At 58.9% G+C, this 17,120-nt stretch overlaps 1 protein-coding gene across 1 annotated transcript in view; it reads left to right on the forward strand.

The window, feature by feature from the left end:
• Positions 1–17,120, forward strand: part of ZCCHC24 (zinc finger, CCHC domain containing 24) — a gene marked incomplete at its 5' end in the record, with an annotated part of 44,555 nt that overhangs the window by 20,926 nt on the left and 6,509 nt on the right. The window contains one exon of the mRNA XM_006754807.2: positions 16,934–17,098. Within this exon, the coding sequence (XP_006754870.1) occupies positions 16,934–17,098 (165 nt within the window). The remainder of the gene's footprint in view (positions 1–16,933; positions 17,099–17,120) is intronic.

Consider the following 17,120-nt stretch of genomic DNA (forward strand, 5'->3'; position numbering starts at 1 on the left):
GGGGGTGGCGGTGGTGGGGGTTGGGTATGGGGACTGCAGGTCCTTCTGAGGCCCCAGGAATGGTAGACTGCCGGTTCCATGAGATTCCCAGATCCATGTTCCAGGGGGTCCCACTTGTGACACTATCTGATGTTCACTCCCAGGTTTCTTAGACCGTGTGATGACAAAGTTGTATTATTCGGAAAAGCTGGGCTCCCCACACTGGGCAATTCTGATGTTGGTGGTTCTGCATTTTTCAAGTCTGAGGTTCCGTATCGAAGCCGTGTGATTCGGAACCTCCTGAAGCAGCGGCTGCAGTTCTTTGAGAGGAAGCTTCTCCGCGTCCGTAGTTGTTATGGATTTTAGAGATTCTAAGACTCTAAGCTACTATGGTCTAATGTTTTAAAAATTCCAAATGCGGCTGCTCTGTGATCTGCCGCTGCATCCGGGCAGCTGGCCGCCACGGCCTGGAGCCTGGCCTTTGCCTCCCCAGACAAGGTGGCGATTGTGTGAGCCGGGGACGTGTGCCCCTCCCCTGCTTGGCCTGGACGGCCCCTTGGGGGACAGAGCGGGGAAGGGGAGAGCGGAGACCCCGCAGGGCGCTCTCTGCTCAGCTCTGGCTCAGTCACTGTGGACAGAGTGGGAGGTGGAGCAAGTGTGGGCCCTGTTTGCCCACCGCGGGAGGGCTGTGGGTTCGAGGAGCAGCATCTCTTATTCTTTCCGTTCACTGGCCCGTCTCACAGCAGAGCTGTCATTTCCCCCAGTGTCACTTTTGGCTCAGACATGAGTCTGTTGCACCCAAAGCAGCTCCCTAAACACACACACTCCGATTCCAGATGGAAGAGTGAGGCCCAGGGGAGGCAGTGACTTGCCTGAGAGAGCCTGTGCTCGAACCCAGGACTCCCAGCTAAGTGTCCAGCTACCTCAGGGTGTCTCCGTCCATCCTTCCCAGGCCTCGCTGACCTTCTGCAGGACCTCATTGACTCTTGGGTCTCCCGGAGGTGACAGGGACCGGCCCTGTGGTTCAGGATGACTGGAGCCGGTGGATCTACCCAGGCCTGGCTCTCTCTGCCCCGTGCGACCTCCCCTGACCATTTCCTGCACCCCTGCACATCAGGCCCGGAGGCCAGGAGGCAGAGGGGGGCTGGGGACAGACAGGCGTGGGTGAGCCCCCCACGTACTCACTGTGGGACCTTGAGAAAGTCCCTCTCCTCGCTGGGCCTTCCCCTGCTGGGACCGGTGGGTCGTGACCGTGACTGTGAGGGTTAAGCGAGCTCCTCTACGGCAAACCTGACCAGCTGGGAGGGGCAGAGGCGGCCTCCTCCGCCCCCGCGCCTCACACTCAGCCCAGCTCTGACAAGGAGACTGAGTGGACTTATTTATATTTGCTGAGGGTGACATTTTGGATTTCAGACTTGCGTTTTCAGAGGGTTAGCACGATAGGGAAGAAAGTGTAAAGGCCTTGGACATCTGAGATTTCGGGTTAAGTATCCATCCAGTGACAGTGAGGGCTGAGGTGTGTTTATGTTAGTGACAACCATGTGCGGAGCACTTTGCATTCATAAGCTCATTACATCTTCTCAGTTCCCCGCCCAGTAGATGATGTTATCCCCACTTGGGGTGGAGAACCAACCCACACTCTTGCTGCCAGTAATGGCAGAGTCAGGATTCGAACCCAGGTCCCAGAGGTGCGTAGCCACAGCTGTCTTTCCCTTTGCTCTCGGCTGATGGGGAAGATGCAGGTCATGAGATGGACAGCAGGCACCTCCTCATGCAGCAAGGGACTAGAAAGACATTCTCCAGAAGAGACAAATATGATTGCATTTTTCCTTCCTTCAGCATGAGTCTCCTAATTTTTCACACAGTGATTATTTTTTAATCCTCACGGGGGAGAGGGGGGAGAGGGTGGTGACAGGTGAAAGAGAGAGAAACATCAATGTGAACATCGATCGGTTGCCTATCGAACACGCCCCAACCAGGGATTGAACCCGGAACCTAGATGTGTGCCCTGTCCAGGATCTCAGCCTGCAGCCTTTTGGTGTCCAGGACTACCCTCAGTGGGGCTCATGCATTTATCTTGAATCATTTCCATAAATCCAGAGCTGCCTGTGGCTGACCAGCCCTGACCTACCCCCAACTACTAAGGCTGTGGAGGTGGGTGTGTTGTGGGGGGCTCTGCCCAGCCATGTGCACACCCCTCCCCGATGTGGTGGTGCCCGCACTCAGAGAGGCCTGTGCCGCTGCACACTGCCACCACCCCAGGGAGCCCCGTGGGGGACAGGAAGCTCAGCCAACCCACCTCCTTTAGGTCCTGGGACAGGCGTAGGGAGCCGCTGCTGCCTCCTCGACCTCTTCTTTCCCTGTCGTTTAACTTAAAATAGAGCTGGCAGGTCATCTCAAAGTGTGTGCCCGTGAACACCAGCTGTGCGCATCATTCCCGTGGGCCTTGCCAGCCGGTGCCTGTCTGCGGCCATGTGCCCGCCCAGGCCCAGCTCAGTGCGCAGGCTCAATGCCCCTTTGTGGGCAGAGCGAGGAAGCTTTGCTCCGGGGCTTCCACAAGCCCAGGTCGCCTGGGTGATTCCTTCCACTCCTGCTGCTCTGGCCTATGGGCTGCTGGGAGCAAGGCAAGGATGTGAGAGGTGGTCAGGGACCAGTAAGGGGCACCCACAGATGGGTTCCAGGGACTGAGGATGGGGGGCTTCCAGGGGCCTGCCTTGGGCCCCTGTACCGAGTACTGCCCTGGCGTCCCCCCTGGGAGGAAGATGTGCCCCTGATGTAGGTGTCAGGTTGACCAGCCCTCTCCTGCGGCCTGGCAGCCCTCTGGCAGCACAGCAGGGGTCCCTGGCTGAGCAAGTGGCTCCAGAAGGGACTGGAAGAGTTGTTTGGAAGTGGGCCACCCTTCCTTCCTTTCTGCCTCTGCTTCAGACCGTCGTCTAGCACTGGACTTGGATCCAGGCGGTCCGAGCTCTGTCCTGCCCTGTACAGGCTGTGATGCTGGCGTCCCCTCCCCTAGAGCCCTGGTAATCAGCCACCTGCTGTGTAAACCTCGGGCTGAAGGACGGGTGCGGGGGAGGGGGAGCATGTAGATCAATGTGTGTTCCTTTGTCTGCTCACTCAGCATGCATTTATTGAGCACCTACTATGTGCCAGGTACTGTTCTAGGACCAGGAAAGAGAAGGGGAGAATTCAGGTCACCTGCTGTGGGGTGACAGAGAGTAAAGACATAAGAACAGATGCTGTGGTGTTAGGTCATGTTCAGACAGAGTTGCCGGGCAGGCCTCTTTGAGGAGGTGCAACGGGAATAGAGACTTGAAGCAGGGAACAGATGATGTGGAGATCCGGGGAAACGCATTCCTGGTGCAGGGAACAGCAAGAGCGAAGGCCCTCAGGGAGGCAAGGGCCAGTTAGCCTCCTGACAGCACCAGCTCCGAGGAGACGGGTTAGAGGAGAGGGGCTGAGCCCAGGGGTGAGCCCGGCCTCAGCTCTGCTGTCCCTCTCCTGCCGCATCCCCCAGCTGGGCAGCCCTCCTCTGGGGACACAGATGGGTGCTTGTCTTAAGAGCCCCCCTGCCCTCCCCCGGCCTCTCCGAACACTCGAACACTCGCAGTGGGGACAGGAAGTGTCGGCCCTCGCTTCCCAGCTGCCTGGGTGGGACGCCACCGAGCTGGACTGGCTTGCCCGAGGAGGGACAGAGGCCCCATTGAGCCCGCTCTCTGGGCCAGCAGGGACAATAGCCACACTGAGGACCAGGGACATGGGCTGGCATGCTTGCCCAGGAAGTCACCAGGCTGCTGCCTGCCCCCTCCCCAGGCCACCCCAGCTCTTCCCGACTTTCTCCTCTGGCCACTCATTTTAGGTGATAGTCACGTCTAAAACGGTCACTTTGTCCTTCACCTCCTCCCCAGGGGCTCCGTGCTCTGTGCCAGACCCAGCTGGGCCCAGGGATCAGAGAGGAGTCCTACATGGCCTAAAGTGCTTCTGCAGCCAGATCATGTGTTGGCGCACAGCAGCCACGTGTCACAGGCAGGGCAAGATTAGCATCTGTGACAAGAGGGGAGAAACCACGGCCCCGTCCTCACGACAGGTCAGGGTTCATTCCCGGCTCGAACTCCGCGTCTCCAGCCTGCGTGCTGCCTGCTTGGGGAGCATGTGCACCAGGTGGCTCTTTAGGAATCACCTCGGCAGGCATGCTAACGCAGGTCATGTTACTCCGCCCGTGGCCATGGTGAGGCGGACATCACCAAAATCACACCATTCTGGCCTACTGAGCTGGGATACAGCTGCAGAATCCTTCTCAACACAGTGTTCTGGTACCAAGTAGTTGGCAGGGACACCCAGGAAGGAGTATTTGCCTTTCCTGGTTTGACTCCTCCCCCCTCCCCCCCAGTTGACACCTGGGGAATCTGAGATCCAGGCAGGGAGAGCACTCGTCCCAGGCTGCAGTGTTGGGGCTGGGGCAGGGGGCAGTTAAAGACGCCCACCTCGAAGCAGTTTAAGTTGTGCAACGTCAGAGGCTGGGACAGAACCTGCAGTGTGGCCGCCCTCTCTCTGAAGAATGGATTCCCATTGTGTCTGTTCCGCCATAGCCTCATCACAACTCTATGTACATGAAATACTTGTTTGTTTCCTTCCTCCCGACTGTAAGTTCTTGTTAATCACCCTGCTCCACCTGCTCCAGGACCTTGTGGATAGTGGGCACTCGATTCATGGGTGCTGAGGGCACGAGGGGAGGACCGGGTGGCGGGCAGGGCAAGTGCACACGGTGACTATTCCTCAGTCCCTCTCCTGCTCCACAGGGGACAGTGGCAACATAGGACCCGGCACCAAGCTGGCCAGATCCACGCTGGCACGTGGTGAGCAGACAGCCAGGCGGGTGGTACCTGAGCTTCCTTTGGGGAAACCAAGGCCCAGGGAGGCACAATAATCAGCTCGGAGTCCTGCAGGCTGAGCAGGAAGCTGAGCCGGCTGGGACCTCCTGACTGCTGGCCAGGTTCCTGGGCATCCAGCCTGGCCAGCAGCCCCCACTGCCACGCAGGGGCTGGCTTTTCCTGACAGCTGGCCCTGGGGACCGGTGTGTCCAGAACAAGGCAGACAGCGGCGGAGGAGGTGGGGGCAGGGGGTGCCTGCAGGCCTCGGGGCCTTTGCTGTCCCACACAGACAAGGCTCGAGCCCGAGCAGCCAGGCTCCCCACTCCCTTCATTGTTCCCCGTGATCGTTTCCAGATGCCGAGGAGTCACAGGTTTGGGGCTGGTCCAGGAGAGCCGGGCTGGCCCGCCCCCAGCCCCCTGCCACCACCTCCACCGCCGCCCCACCCGAGCCAGAGCAGCCACCTCGCTGCCCCGCATCAGCCACTCTGGCCCCCGACCCTAAGCTATGGCGTGGACAGGCCCCTGCTCCTCTGTGCCTCTGTTTCCCGGGGTAGAGTGAGCCTGTGGGCAGCGTGGGGAAGATGGTCCCTGGTCGGCACTCCCGCTTTCGCAGAATCATCTAGAGCAGTGTTTCCCGGAGTGGGACCAGCAGAGTCAGCCTCACGCAGGAGCTTGTTAGGATGCAGATTCTCAGGCCCACCCAGACCTGGGGGTTAGAGAGTCTGGGCCAGGGCCCAGCAGGCTGCGTGACAGGGAGCCCCTGTGTCTCGGATGTCTGCTCAAGGGCGAGAACCAGCCTGGGCTCTGGAACGCGGAGCCTGGGCATCTGGAGTCAGAAACATGGAATGCAGACTTGGCATCTGTGTGGCTTGGAAAGGAGCCTTAGTTTTCTGGTAAGGAAAATGGACTGGTGTTCTTAGCACTGTGTGTGGTAGGGTCACTGTGCCGAGTACACGAGACGGTTAGCACCCAGGCCGGCCAGCCCAGCACCCATACCAGAGCTCTCGGGACACGGGCTCCATGGAGGTCCCCGTCGGCCGGGCTCAGGCTGCAGCACCGCATTAAAGGAGCCGCCTCGGAACCCTGGCTGAGGGCTGTGTGCACCGGTAATGGGCACACGTACACCGCCTTCCCTCAGCTGCGGCGCCGTGGGTCCTGGGACTGCTGAGGGCCGGTGGCACAGAGAGGGAGCCCCCCGGGGGGCAGAGACCAGAGGGGCCCCCGCAGACAGGAGCAGTCAAGGAGAGCTTCCTGGAAGGTGCGGTTTCCACCTGGGGAGAGAGGTCTGCCAGGTGGTGGACTAGCACGTTAGCACGTGCGGAGGTGGGTGTGAGAGTGAGCACCACCAGCTAGGCCCTCCCCTGTACTGGTCACACACTTTCTCCATTCCCAGGGCAGCAGCAAGGTTATGGTCACGTGAGGCTGCCCACAGACAATGGCGAGGGCACCTCGAAAGGGCAGAGCTGTGGACCACGTGGAAGGCATGTGGTGCTGTGGGAGTCGACCAGGCCTGGGTCTGGATCCCACGTCTGCTAGTTTCTGGCTGTGCAACCTCAGGCAGAGCTCCTGGCCTCTCTGTGCCCGGCGTGCCCCTCCCTCTCTGTGCCCGGCATGCCCCTCGGTAGGAGTTATGGTGGGAATGGAATTGGCGGGTGGACGTGATGCTGCACGTGGCAGCAGCTGTGCGGGCTTCACAGCTGGGGGGCCCGGAGCCCAGGGAGAGGAACGGAGCATCTGGGGCACCCAGCACGGCGCCCTCACCCTGCTTCCTGCAGAGCCATGCAGGCACCTTGCCCTTGGGGCCCGGGGGAGGGACAGTTCTGCAGGCGCTTCCAGGGTGAAGAAGCGAGGCCAGCTGCAGCCTGGGCGGTGGGCGTGGGACATGTCAGGGTTGCTTCCCCCTGGGGCCCCTGGAAAGTGACATCAGAGCAGCTCTTACACTGAGGGACGCCCCCACCCCCAAGGGAAAGACCACGGCGCTCTGCCGTGACCACGAGAGGCACACACACGCTCAAATACACCTGCATGCTCACACACACACACACCTCCTCCCGCTGATTTCCGATACCAGCGACGGTGGAAGCTGGCAGATGCCTGGCTGGCCCCCGGGAATCCCTTAACCCCTGCCCCACGACAGCTGCCTCAGGTGACCCTGAAAGCAGTCCACAGCCCTCTGGACCTCACTCCGCAATGAAGGTATCAGACAACAGCCACAAAGCCTGGGGTTCAAACCCTGCCACTTACTTGCTTTGTGACCTTGGACAGGTGACTTAACCTCTCTGGGCCTCTGTTTTCTCACCTGGAAATGGGTCACAAGGAAGCCACCTACAAGGCAGGTGCACGGTGCTGCGGTGGCTGTCATGGTCTCCAATGCGCACCTGCTGAAAGTTCTCCCAGACAGACAGCTTGCTTCTCCCTCCCCCTCAGTGGCCAGAGGAGGAGAGTGGGACCCGGGAAAGGAGGGACTGATGGGAGCACGGAGCCCAAGCTGGAGTCAGGCCTGCAGCCTCCCAGCCCCCACGGCTCCTGCCAGAGTGGCCCCAAACCGCTGACTTCAGCGTTTCCCTGGCCAGGGCAGCTCAGATTTCTCTCCTGGCACTCAGCCACTCCACACCCTGCCCCCATCGCTATTTTGAGCCGAGTTCCCTGTCCCCTTTTCCCGGGGCTGTGGCCCTCACACCCAAAGCTGCACTCCAGGTTGTAGCCTTTCTACCTCTTAACCCACCACCTTCCTGCCCCCAGTCCCGCCCCCAGGGAGGACTGGGCTGGTCATGGCCTCATCTAGCCAGGTCACCTCTGCCCAGGCCTCACCAGGGGCGGCCTCAGGTGCAGAGCCAGCGACCAGCCCGTCTGTGAAAATCCTGCCCGAGGTGGCCCACCAGAGTGGTCAGCACAGCCCCGGAGGGCGTCCTGGCCGTGGATGGAGCCAGGCTGAGGACCAGCACCACCACCTCCTGCGTGGGTGACCCTGGCCCGCACTCTTCACCCATCCTGGACACTGCCACACCTGTGTCCCCTCTAGCTCCCCGTGTGCTGAGGCCCTAGGGTGCTCCGAGGGAGCAGGAGACACCGAGGGCCTCGTGTGGCCGCAGCATGCTTAGAGGCCAGTGGGAAACCAGACGGCAGAAACAGCAGTTCGTGGAAGTCTTTCTATTTGGGATGAAATCCCTGGCATGCAGCGGCCGGGTCAGGGCAGGACATGACCGAAGCAAAGTGAGTGGTGCAGACCACAGGGTCCCTTGGGAGCTTGGGGAGCCAAGACCTCCTCTGGGGAGGCGGCAGGAGGGTTCTCGCCAGCGCACGAGGCTGGGACTCGGAAGGTGGGGTGAGCAGCCGGAGGAGAGCCAAGCCTGTCTGAGCGGTGGGGGGCCGGAGGGGTGCCCTTTGAGCTGGGCCTTGACGGCTACACGGGCATGCGCCAGGTGGAGAAGTGTGTGGGGTGCAGGGAGCAGCAAATGCAAGGAAAAGGGGTGGGGGGGGGGATATGCATCTTTTGCAGGAACTGACTGTTGTTGTTTGCGTATGAGTTTTGTAGGAGGGAGTAGCAGCAACCGTTAGAAGATCAGCTGGGCCAGAGGGGAAGGGGCCCCAAAGCCTCGAGTGTTTGCCTCCGCCCTGTGGATGGCAAGGGCCCTCAAGCCTGAAATGGCCTCTGAAGTCCCCGGGGGGCTCCGCCTGGCCGAACAGGGTTGTGGCTGTTGCAGGGCAGGGGCCACAGGCAGCGGAGAGGGCTAACTGAGCGAACGGCCCCCAGACAGGGACCTGGAAACCACTCGGGACAACAGTGGTGTTGAGTTCGAGCAGCACCCAGCTATCTGCCCACCGCTGGTGGTTGCAGGGCTCACCCCACCCCCGGGCCGCAGGGGCTCCGCAGCCGCACGAGGGGAGGGAGGCCCAGGCCTCCGCAGTCACCAGGATTCGGATGTTTTCCACCCCTGTGGACGGCCCCTCTTCCCCTCCCGCCCCAGCTCTGCTCTGTGCGGTTTGCTAGTGGAGGAAAGCCAGAAGCAGGAAACAGATAACTCAGGGAGTGGCGGATCATGTGATTAAAAAGTCTTCGCTTTCCACAATGTTTTGCCCGAGAGAACTTCAAATCGCCTGGCCCGGGGCAGGGTTTGGAGAGAGGGCTTTCTTTTCTCACTTCTGGGCCGGGCTTCCTCGGAGCCATGCACCCCGAGGCATGTGGGGGTGCTGGGGCCTCGGACCCCTCTGGGTCCTGGAAGGGCCGCTGTCTCACCCTGTGCCCGTTTCCTCTGTCCCTTCCGTTCATTCCCACCTTCTGTCACCTCGCCCTTCACAGCAGTGGCCCCGTCTTCCCATCTGTCCTGTCCTGCTCATGCCCTCGGCTCTCACGCCACCCAGCCCCTGCCCCTGACTCCTGCTGTCCGCTGCCTCTCTTCCCTGCCTCTGTCTCCCCTTGGTTTCTCCTCTCTCGCTGGCCCTTCCCTCCCTCCACGCCCGCTCCGTGCCCCCTCCCCAGGGTTTCCTGAGCCCTTTTCCTGGCACTGTGAAAGCTCCCATTGTTCCCTGCGCTCTGACAAACCCCAGTGTTGTGGAGTCAGGATGGCATTTCTGCGGTGGCTTTGGCCTGGGACCCAGTGGGAGGAGTGCTGAGGAGGCCGGGCCTTCTGGGCCCATGCTGGGCTGCGGCAGGAACCCGAAGAGGGGAGGGGGTCTGGGGCAGGCGGCGAGGATGCCTGTGCTCAGACAAGGGGGCCCTTGAGGCTCAAGGAAGTGAGGGGGGGGGCGGGTTCGCAGCGTCCTCCCCGCCTCCCGGCAGCCGGCAGGCCTCGCGGCCCAGCCCACCTGTCCTCTGATCCCGCTTCCTCTGGGGCCTCCGCGGAGTCTGCAGCTGCCTGGACCCGGCCTCCCGCCACCTCCCGAGGCCACGTCTGCGGACACTGGTGTAGGAGTCTCCCGAGTGTCCCTAAAACAGCGTCACTCACAGAGCACGGCAGGAAAGCGTGGGCTTTGGCACGGAACAGACCTGAGCTCAGAACCTGGCCCTGCCGCTTACTGATGGTGACTCCAGACCAGTCCCTGCCCCATCCCGAGCCCGTTTCCTCACCGGCCATCAGGGTGAAGGGTGCTCATCGCGTGGGGCTGTTGCATCGATGAGCGATCACTTTATGGGCCCCTCGCGGCCGCAGGCCTGCACGCAGGAGGGCTGGGTGAAGGGCGGCCTAAGGCTGTGGGTCCAAAGGTGTTCCTGGGGGTGCGAGTGACTTGGGTCTGGACGTGTGGCCGGTGGTGTTGGCGCCTGGCAGGGCCACCGTTGGTCAGCGGGCCGGCCCCTTTGGAAGGGCTGGGCGTCTGAGAGGATTCCTCACCTGTCTGGCTGACGTCCATGTTCCGGGAAGGGTCCACAAGTCTTGTGCAGAGCAGGTGCTCACTAAACGTTAGCTGAAGGAAGAACTGATTGAGGTGGTGGCCCGGGGTCGGGGGTTGGAGGTCAGAGGTGGGTCGTGTTCCTGGAACAGGCTTGCTCTCTAATTTTCTCACAACCTTTCGTGAGAGGCCGTGCGTGCGGTGGAAAGTGTTGCTTTGGAGTCAGCAGCTAGGCCTCAGGTCTTGGCTGCGTGGCTGGGGGCCCCTGCATGCGATGCTTGGCTTCTCCGGGCCTCAGTGTATTCTCCCGTCGATGGAGGGGGTTGGGAAGCGGAGGGCACATAGTAACTGCTCACTAAAGGTCAGTGTCCCGCCCTAGCTGGTTTGGCTCAGTGGATAGAATGTTGGCCTGCGGACTGAGGGGTCCTGGGTTCAATTCTGGCCAAGGGCACATACCCCGGTTTCGGTCTCAATTCCCCCAGTGGGGGGCATACGGGAGGCAGCCAATCAATGATTCTCTCTCATTGATGTTTCTATCTCTCTATCCCTCTCCCTTCCTCTCTGAAATCAATAAAAAAAAATTTTAAAATGAAATAAAGAAAGACTTTTAAAAAAAAGGTCAGTGTCCCAGCTCCTCCTGAGCAGCCCCTCCCTTGGCAAATGAAGAAACGGAGGCTCTCAGCCGGGTATGAGGCAGCCCGGCCCAAGTCGGGGCCTCTGGCCACAGCCCCTTCCTCCCCACCGGCCCAGGCTCCAGGAGACCACAGGAGGGCAGAGGGGCGCCTGTGAACCGAGAGGCGGGGCTTAAAAGGATCGATTATCCCTCAAAAGAGAGAAGAGCACAGTCTTCCCCATGGCGGCCCCCTACCCTCCAGAAAGGGTCCCCAGAACCCTTGGGACTGTCCAGGGAGGTCCAACAGGATGCACGGAGTCCTGGGCCTGTGGGCCAGACCCCCTGCCTCTCAGCCTGGTGTCCTCAGCTGCGGGAAGGGCGTCGCGCAGTCCTGCGACCCGGCTCTTCCTGCCTCTCCTCTCGGCCAGGACCACCTCAGTGGCCCAGCTGCAGGAGAGCCGGCAGACGGGGCGGACAGCGAGCCAGCAGGAGCCCATCTGTTCCTGATTTCCTCCCGCTCCCCTGGCTCCAGCCAGTGCCTCTCAGCTGGACGCACTGTGGGGCCGGCCTAGAGCCCCATGGCAGAGGGGGAGCCGTGTGGGGCTGCTGTGCACCAGCTGACCCCTGGACCTCAGGAGGAAAGTGACCTTGCCCAGCGGTCAGGGCCACCTTCATGCTGGAAATGGGGAAACTGAGGCCCAGAGAGGGGAAGGCTGCCTCCCAGGCCACCCAGTGTGCCAGTATCCATTACAGTGTCAACCCTTCCCTGTTTCTCACCATCCTGGCTGGGCGGGCCCCTCCTGGCATGTTGCAGGGCACTTGAGAGAGTGGGCTTGAGCCAGACGGCCAGGGTTCAGATCCAGACTCTGCCACTTGCTGATGGTGTAGCCTTGGGCAAGTTCCTTAAGCTCTTCACGCCTTGGGGTTCTCATCCCAAACCTGGGACTAATCCTATTTATTGGGCTCATAAAGTGACTCAGAGGGTCTGGCCCTGACTAGACACCTAACTTGTGTGGCTATTCGCCTGTCCCAGAGCTTGGCCAGGCACAGCCTGCTCTCCTGGGCAGGTGGAGGGGGTGCGGCAGGGCTGGGACGGGCCCTGCGCTGGGCCCACAGCCGGGACGGCACCCTGAGAGCAGACCCTGTGCGTCCTGGGGTGGTACCAGCCTGGGGTCGTGTTGTGCAGGGCGTAGCTGCAAGTCTTCAGCAACCCCGCGGTGCTGCCACCTCCTGAGCCCAGGGTCCCTGGGATGCTCGGCCTCACACTGCCACAGCTGAGTCATCGCCCCACAAAAGGGACTCCCTCTAACTTGCTTCACCCTAAAGGCTGGCTCACTCCTGGTGGGACTTTGGGAAGCAGGGCAGGGACGCTAATGGGCAGAGTGACCAGCTGGGCTCTTGTGTCCTGTGACAGGTGTGGATACTTCTCTGGCTGTCCTCAAATCCAGGGAGCAGATGGGATCCAGGAATAGGAAGTCCACTCCATGAATGGCGGGAGGGCAGCTCTTTGGACCCAAGCAGAGTCCAACAGAACCAGCAGCCAGAGGTCACCAGTGCCCTGAACCCAGGCCCCAGTGTCCACACCTGCAGGGGCAAAGCGGGAAAGAGCCACCATCTCTGTTGGGAAAGTGCAGGACGCCCCCTTGTGGGCAGGCAGAGCCTGCAGGCCAGGGAGTCCGCTGACGAACTGTCTTAGTGGAAGGTATACCTACGCATTGAAGACAGAGTAGAGCACGCTGACTCCTGGAGGCTGATTTCCCGCCAGCTCTTCTCTTGCCTCGTTTTCCTTTTTACAGTTTCGCCCTGAAAGCAGTCGATATGTGATCATTTATCCTGCTTTCTTTATAAGCATTTTCCCAAACCCTTAAAAAATCCTCATAAATATTTTAGTGGCTCTGTTGTCACTCATCCAATGGGTGTGACATCGTGTTGGATGCTTAGCTTGTTCCAGTTGTTCGCTGTCATAAACAATGATGAACTTCCCAGGACAGGACTCCGGTCCACAACTCTGGTCACGGTTAGGATGGTCGCTCAGGCCTGGATTTGCTGAAGGGAAGGAATGGACTTTTTTTTTTTTTTTTTCCACATTTGAAGGCTTACTGCCAAGTTGCACGATGAAAATACAGTAGGAAGCATACCTGTTCCGCCCTCAGCCCAGCAGCGTCTGCGCGTGCCCCTCTCACACCTGCCCGGGGGCACTTCACAAGAGGCCGAAGGACTGCAGAGCTGGACATGCCCTCAGAATTACTCGGTCCGACTGCTTGACCAGGTCATAAGTCCCCTTGGCAACTTTCCTGGCAGCTAGCTGTTCACCCAGCTTCTGCTTGCCTATCCCCAGGGACAGGGAGTGCACCATCTTATGGCCAGCGGCCAGAAATCTCATGAGTTGGTGGGAAGAAAACCGAAGAAGCGCCCAAATAGTGTCAGCATCATCTGCGTCTCTTCCCACGACGCTGGCCGCCTGGACGGCTCTCCCACCCCCACCCAGCCCCGCTTTCACTGCTCCTGGCACAGGGCCTCCTCCTACTCCCACGCCGGCCACCACCGCCCACTTCCCAGGCTGCCCCCCACAGCAATTCCACCCCAGCTTCGGAGGTCAGGGGGACCCAGTCCCTCGTCCCAGCTCAGTCCCCAGTCTTCTGTGTGTCCTTGAGCAAGACCCTTGGTTCTCTGGTCTCCAGAGGGCTTGTCTGTGCCTGACGCGGTGGGTCTGAGCCCCAGAGAGCTTTGCCCAGGCTCCTGGCAGATCTGATTCCCCGGAGGGGACGTGGCAGGGGCCCGGGTCAGGAGAGCCTGGTTGGACCTGGCACCCTTCCCGGCTGAGGCGGTGGCGGCCCCTGCAGAGCCGTCAGCATAACCGGCTGTTTCATGCGAAGTTTATGAGAAGAGGCCGAGGGATCGTGTTGGGGGGTACAGAAGCCTTTGTTCTGTCAAAAAGTCCTGCTCCCTTTGGCCCTACCCTCATCTGTAGGCATAAACCACATTGGGACTGAGCCCTTCCAGGAGGCATCACCCCTGCTCACCAGGCCGTGTCTCTCCTCTGACCTGCAGGAGGGCAGAGCCGCTGGCCGGCTGAGCTGGGGGCCCTGGGGCCTGGAGGATTTCTCCTCCTGAGCACCCCAGCTTTATAATGGGACACACTTGGGAAAGGTGAGCCAAGACCGGGCCTCACCTCCTGCTTCTCACACTGGAAACCCTTTGGCAAGTCCTGTTCCTTCCCCAGGCCTCAGTTTTGCCATCTGGTAAATGGGTTGGTGATATCCCTGCCCCACATGGTTATGAGGAGAGGTGAATGGGGGCCTGCAGGATGCAGAGCTCTGAGCGCAAAGCCAGCACGCACAGTGCTTCGTAAATGTCTGTTCTCTTTGCCTTCCCCTCCGCAGCCTCCTCAGTCTGGGTCCCTGCCTGAGAATTCCAGAGGGGAAGGCACCTAATGCTGCTCCTTTTTCGCTTCCCCACAGCCCAGGGGTAGCAAGCCCACCTCTACCCGGGCCTCCCCCGACCCTGGGCACTTTGCTCTTACGTTTCGCACCTGTTGGTCTCAGTCCTAGCCTCCCTTTCCTGAACAGAGCCTGCTCCCTTCCCTGGATAGGCCCCGGAGAGAATCACACTAAATTGCCAAAGGGACGGAGCACTTGCAGTGCCCAACCACCGAGCTAAGACGTTCATGTGCACGAAAGCAGCCATTCTTCCAACAGCCCCGGGCAGGCCCATCATCACCTGGGTTTCCACATGAAGACGCCGAGCACACAGAGGCCGAGAGGTCTGCAGTTCTAAGTGTTTTACATGTATTAGCTCATGTAGTCCTGAGAGCGCACTTCTGCGGTAGCTCCTGTCCTTGTCCTTGTGAAGTAACCTGCTCGGGAGCACGGAGCTGGATTTGGATCCGGAGTCTGTGCTCTGAACCTGGTGCACAACCTCATAAACAGGCAGTTACCCAGGCAAGCGTTACTGTGGAAACAGACCATCTCACAGCTCAGTGCTTCTTAAACTCTATGGCATGGGAACCCCCTGGGCCTCGTGTTGAAATGCAGGTTCTGAGTCTGTAGCTCTGAGGTGGGGCCTGCGGTTTTGCATTTCTAACGAGCGACTAGGGGTGCTGCTCAGGCCAGTCCAGGAGGGACAGGGGACAGGTGTGTGGTCACAGTGCAGGGCCTGTGTGAAAGCCTGTCTCAGACTCCTAGACTACACGTGCCACGCAGGTGACACCGTGCAGGTGGCGTCAGTCTGATGGGGTGGCCACTTTGCAACTTCAGCTCATCAACGCCATAAGCATTCTGGACCAGGGTGGTCATATGTCTGTGTGCAGTCTCTCATTTTTAAATATTGGGGCAACGAATTCAACTTTATAAAGCACTAAGCAGCTTGTACATGAGAGTTCACAGCAACATTACTCACAACAGCCGAGAACAGGAAGCAACTCAGTGTCTATCATCTGATGAATGAGTGCACATAAAACATGGCTTGCCCATACAATGGACTATTTTTCAGCAACAAAATGAATGAAGTACTGACACATGCCACAATATGGATGGACCTTAAGATCATTACACTAAGTAAAAGAAGACCCAAAAAGACCATTATTGCATGATCCCACTTACATGAAATATTTAGGATAGGGAACTCTTAGAGTCAGAGAGTAGATGAGGGGTTGCCTAGGCCTGAGTGGTGAGGAGGTGGGGGTAGGATGGGGAGTGACTGTTAATGGGTACAGGGTTTCCTTTGGGGGTGAAAAAATGTTCTAAAATTAGATTGTAGTGATGGTTGTATAACTGTGACTATACCACAAAACATTGACTTGTACACCTTAAATAGGTAAAATGTAGAATCATGTCTCAATAAAGCTATTTTTAAAAATGCCATGTAGGAAAAAGCTAGTTTCCTTAATATATAAAGTGCAGTTACAGATCACCAAGAAGAATACCAAACCCCAGCAGGGAAAAGATTTACAGAGGATTCGAACTAAAAGTTTGCAGATGGTTCTTAAGTGCATGGGGAACGTCTCTCTTGCTCCTCATAGAAGACATACGGATCAAAGCTGCTCTGAGAAGGTTGCCTCTCATGTCAGCAACAATGGAGACTGTTGGTAGGAGGTGAAGTCGGGACACGCAGGGAAGGCAGTGGCAATTTGTCGTTACCTTTAAAACTTAAAAGTGCACGTCCACTTCTATTTCTAGGAATTTATTCCACAAATGTTCTCTTTGTACACACACACACATGCACATGCACACACACATGCACACGCACACGCACACACATGCACACACGCACACACACGCGCATGCACATTTTTCACTGGAGCGTTGTTTGCAATAGCGGAAGAGTGGAAACCGCCCCGATGTTCTGTGACTATACTGGAACTGCAAGTGTGCGAATACTGGGCAACCGTTAGAAAACAGTAGCTCCGTTTGTCCTCCTGCGGGGAAAGGGTACTTGATTAGATATAGCGTGTCCCCAAAAAGGTATGCACACTTAACAGCTGATAGCTCATTTGATTTTTCTTTCTTTTCAGATTTAACCCATTGGCACTACTAATTATTCAAAGTGTGTATACCTTTTTGGGGACATCCTGTGTATATCTTACAATATGTCCAAGATACATTATTAAGTAAAAAAAAGAAAGAGGCAGAACCAGTATAACGTCTCTAAGCGAGCGAGGGAAGAAAGCGTGTGTGCACATATGTTGCAGATGTTTGTAAGTGCGGAGTGTGTCTTCGGGATGGTGTGCCTCCAGGTCAGGGAGAGGGTGGCGGTGAGCAGGGGTGAGGCACTGCATGTGTACGAAGCTGCGGTGCCCGTGTTGCCTCGTCAGTAACCATTAAACCACACACCGTGGGCCAACGAGCACCTGTGTGCGGGTTCACGCGCCTCTCTGTGACAGCTGAGCTAAAGAAGTGACTCCTAGCACCGCCAAGGGCTTCGCTCCCTTAACTGAAAAAGATGTGCCCCTCCCCACCTCCTCTGTCCTCTACCCCCAGCCTTGGATTCCCGTGTGTGCTCTGGGGTGACCCTGGTGTCCTCTGGACGGGGGACAGAGTGCTTGCACAGGGGAACACAAGGTATAAGAGCTGAAGAGGGGGACCCCAAGGGGCAGCATTTTGGCCTGGTGGACCCCAACCCCCTGTGTTTGCTTCCTGTCCTCCAGGCACGCCCCAAAGGCGAGGGTCTGACCCCATACCAGGGCAAGAAGCGCTGCTTCGGCGAGTACAAGTGTCCCAAGTGCAAGAGAAAGTGGATGAGCGGGAACTCCTGGGCCAACATGGGGCAGGAGTGCATCAAGTGCCACATCAACGTGTACCCGCACAAGCAGGTGAGCGGGCGGGGCGGGCGGA

Source organism: Myotis davidii, unplaced genomic scaffold (assembly GCF_000327345.1).
Source record: "Myotis davidii unplaced genomic scaffold, ASM32734v1 scaffold513, whole genome shotgun sequence".
NCBI lineage: Eukaryota > Metazoa > Chordata > Mammalia > Chiroptera > Vespertilionidae > Myotis > Myotis davidii.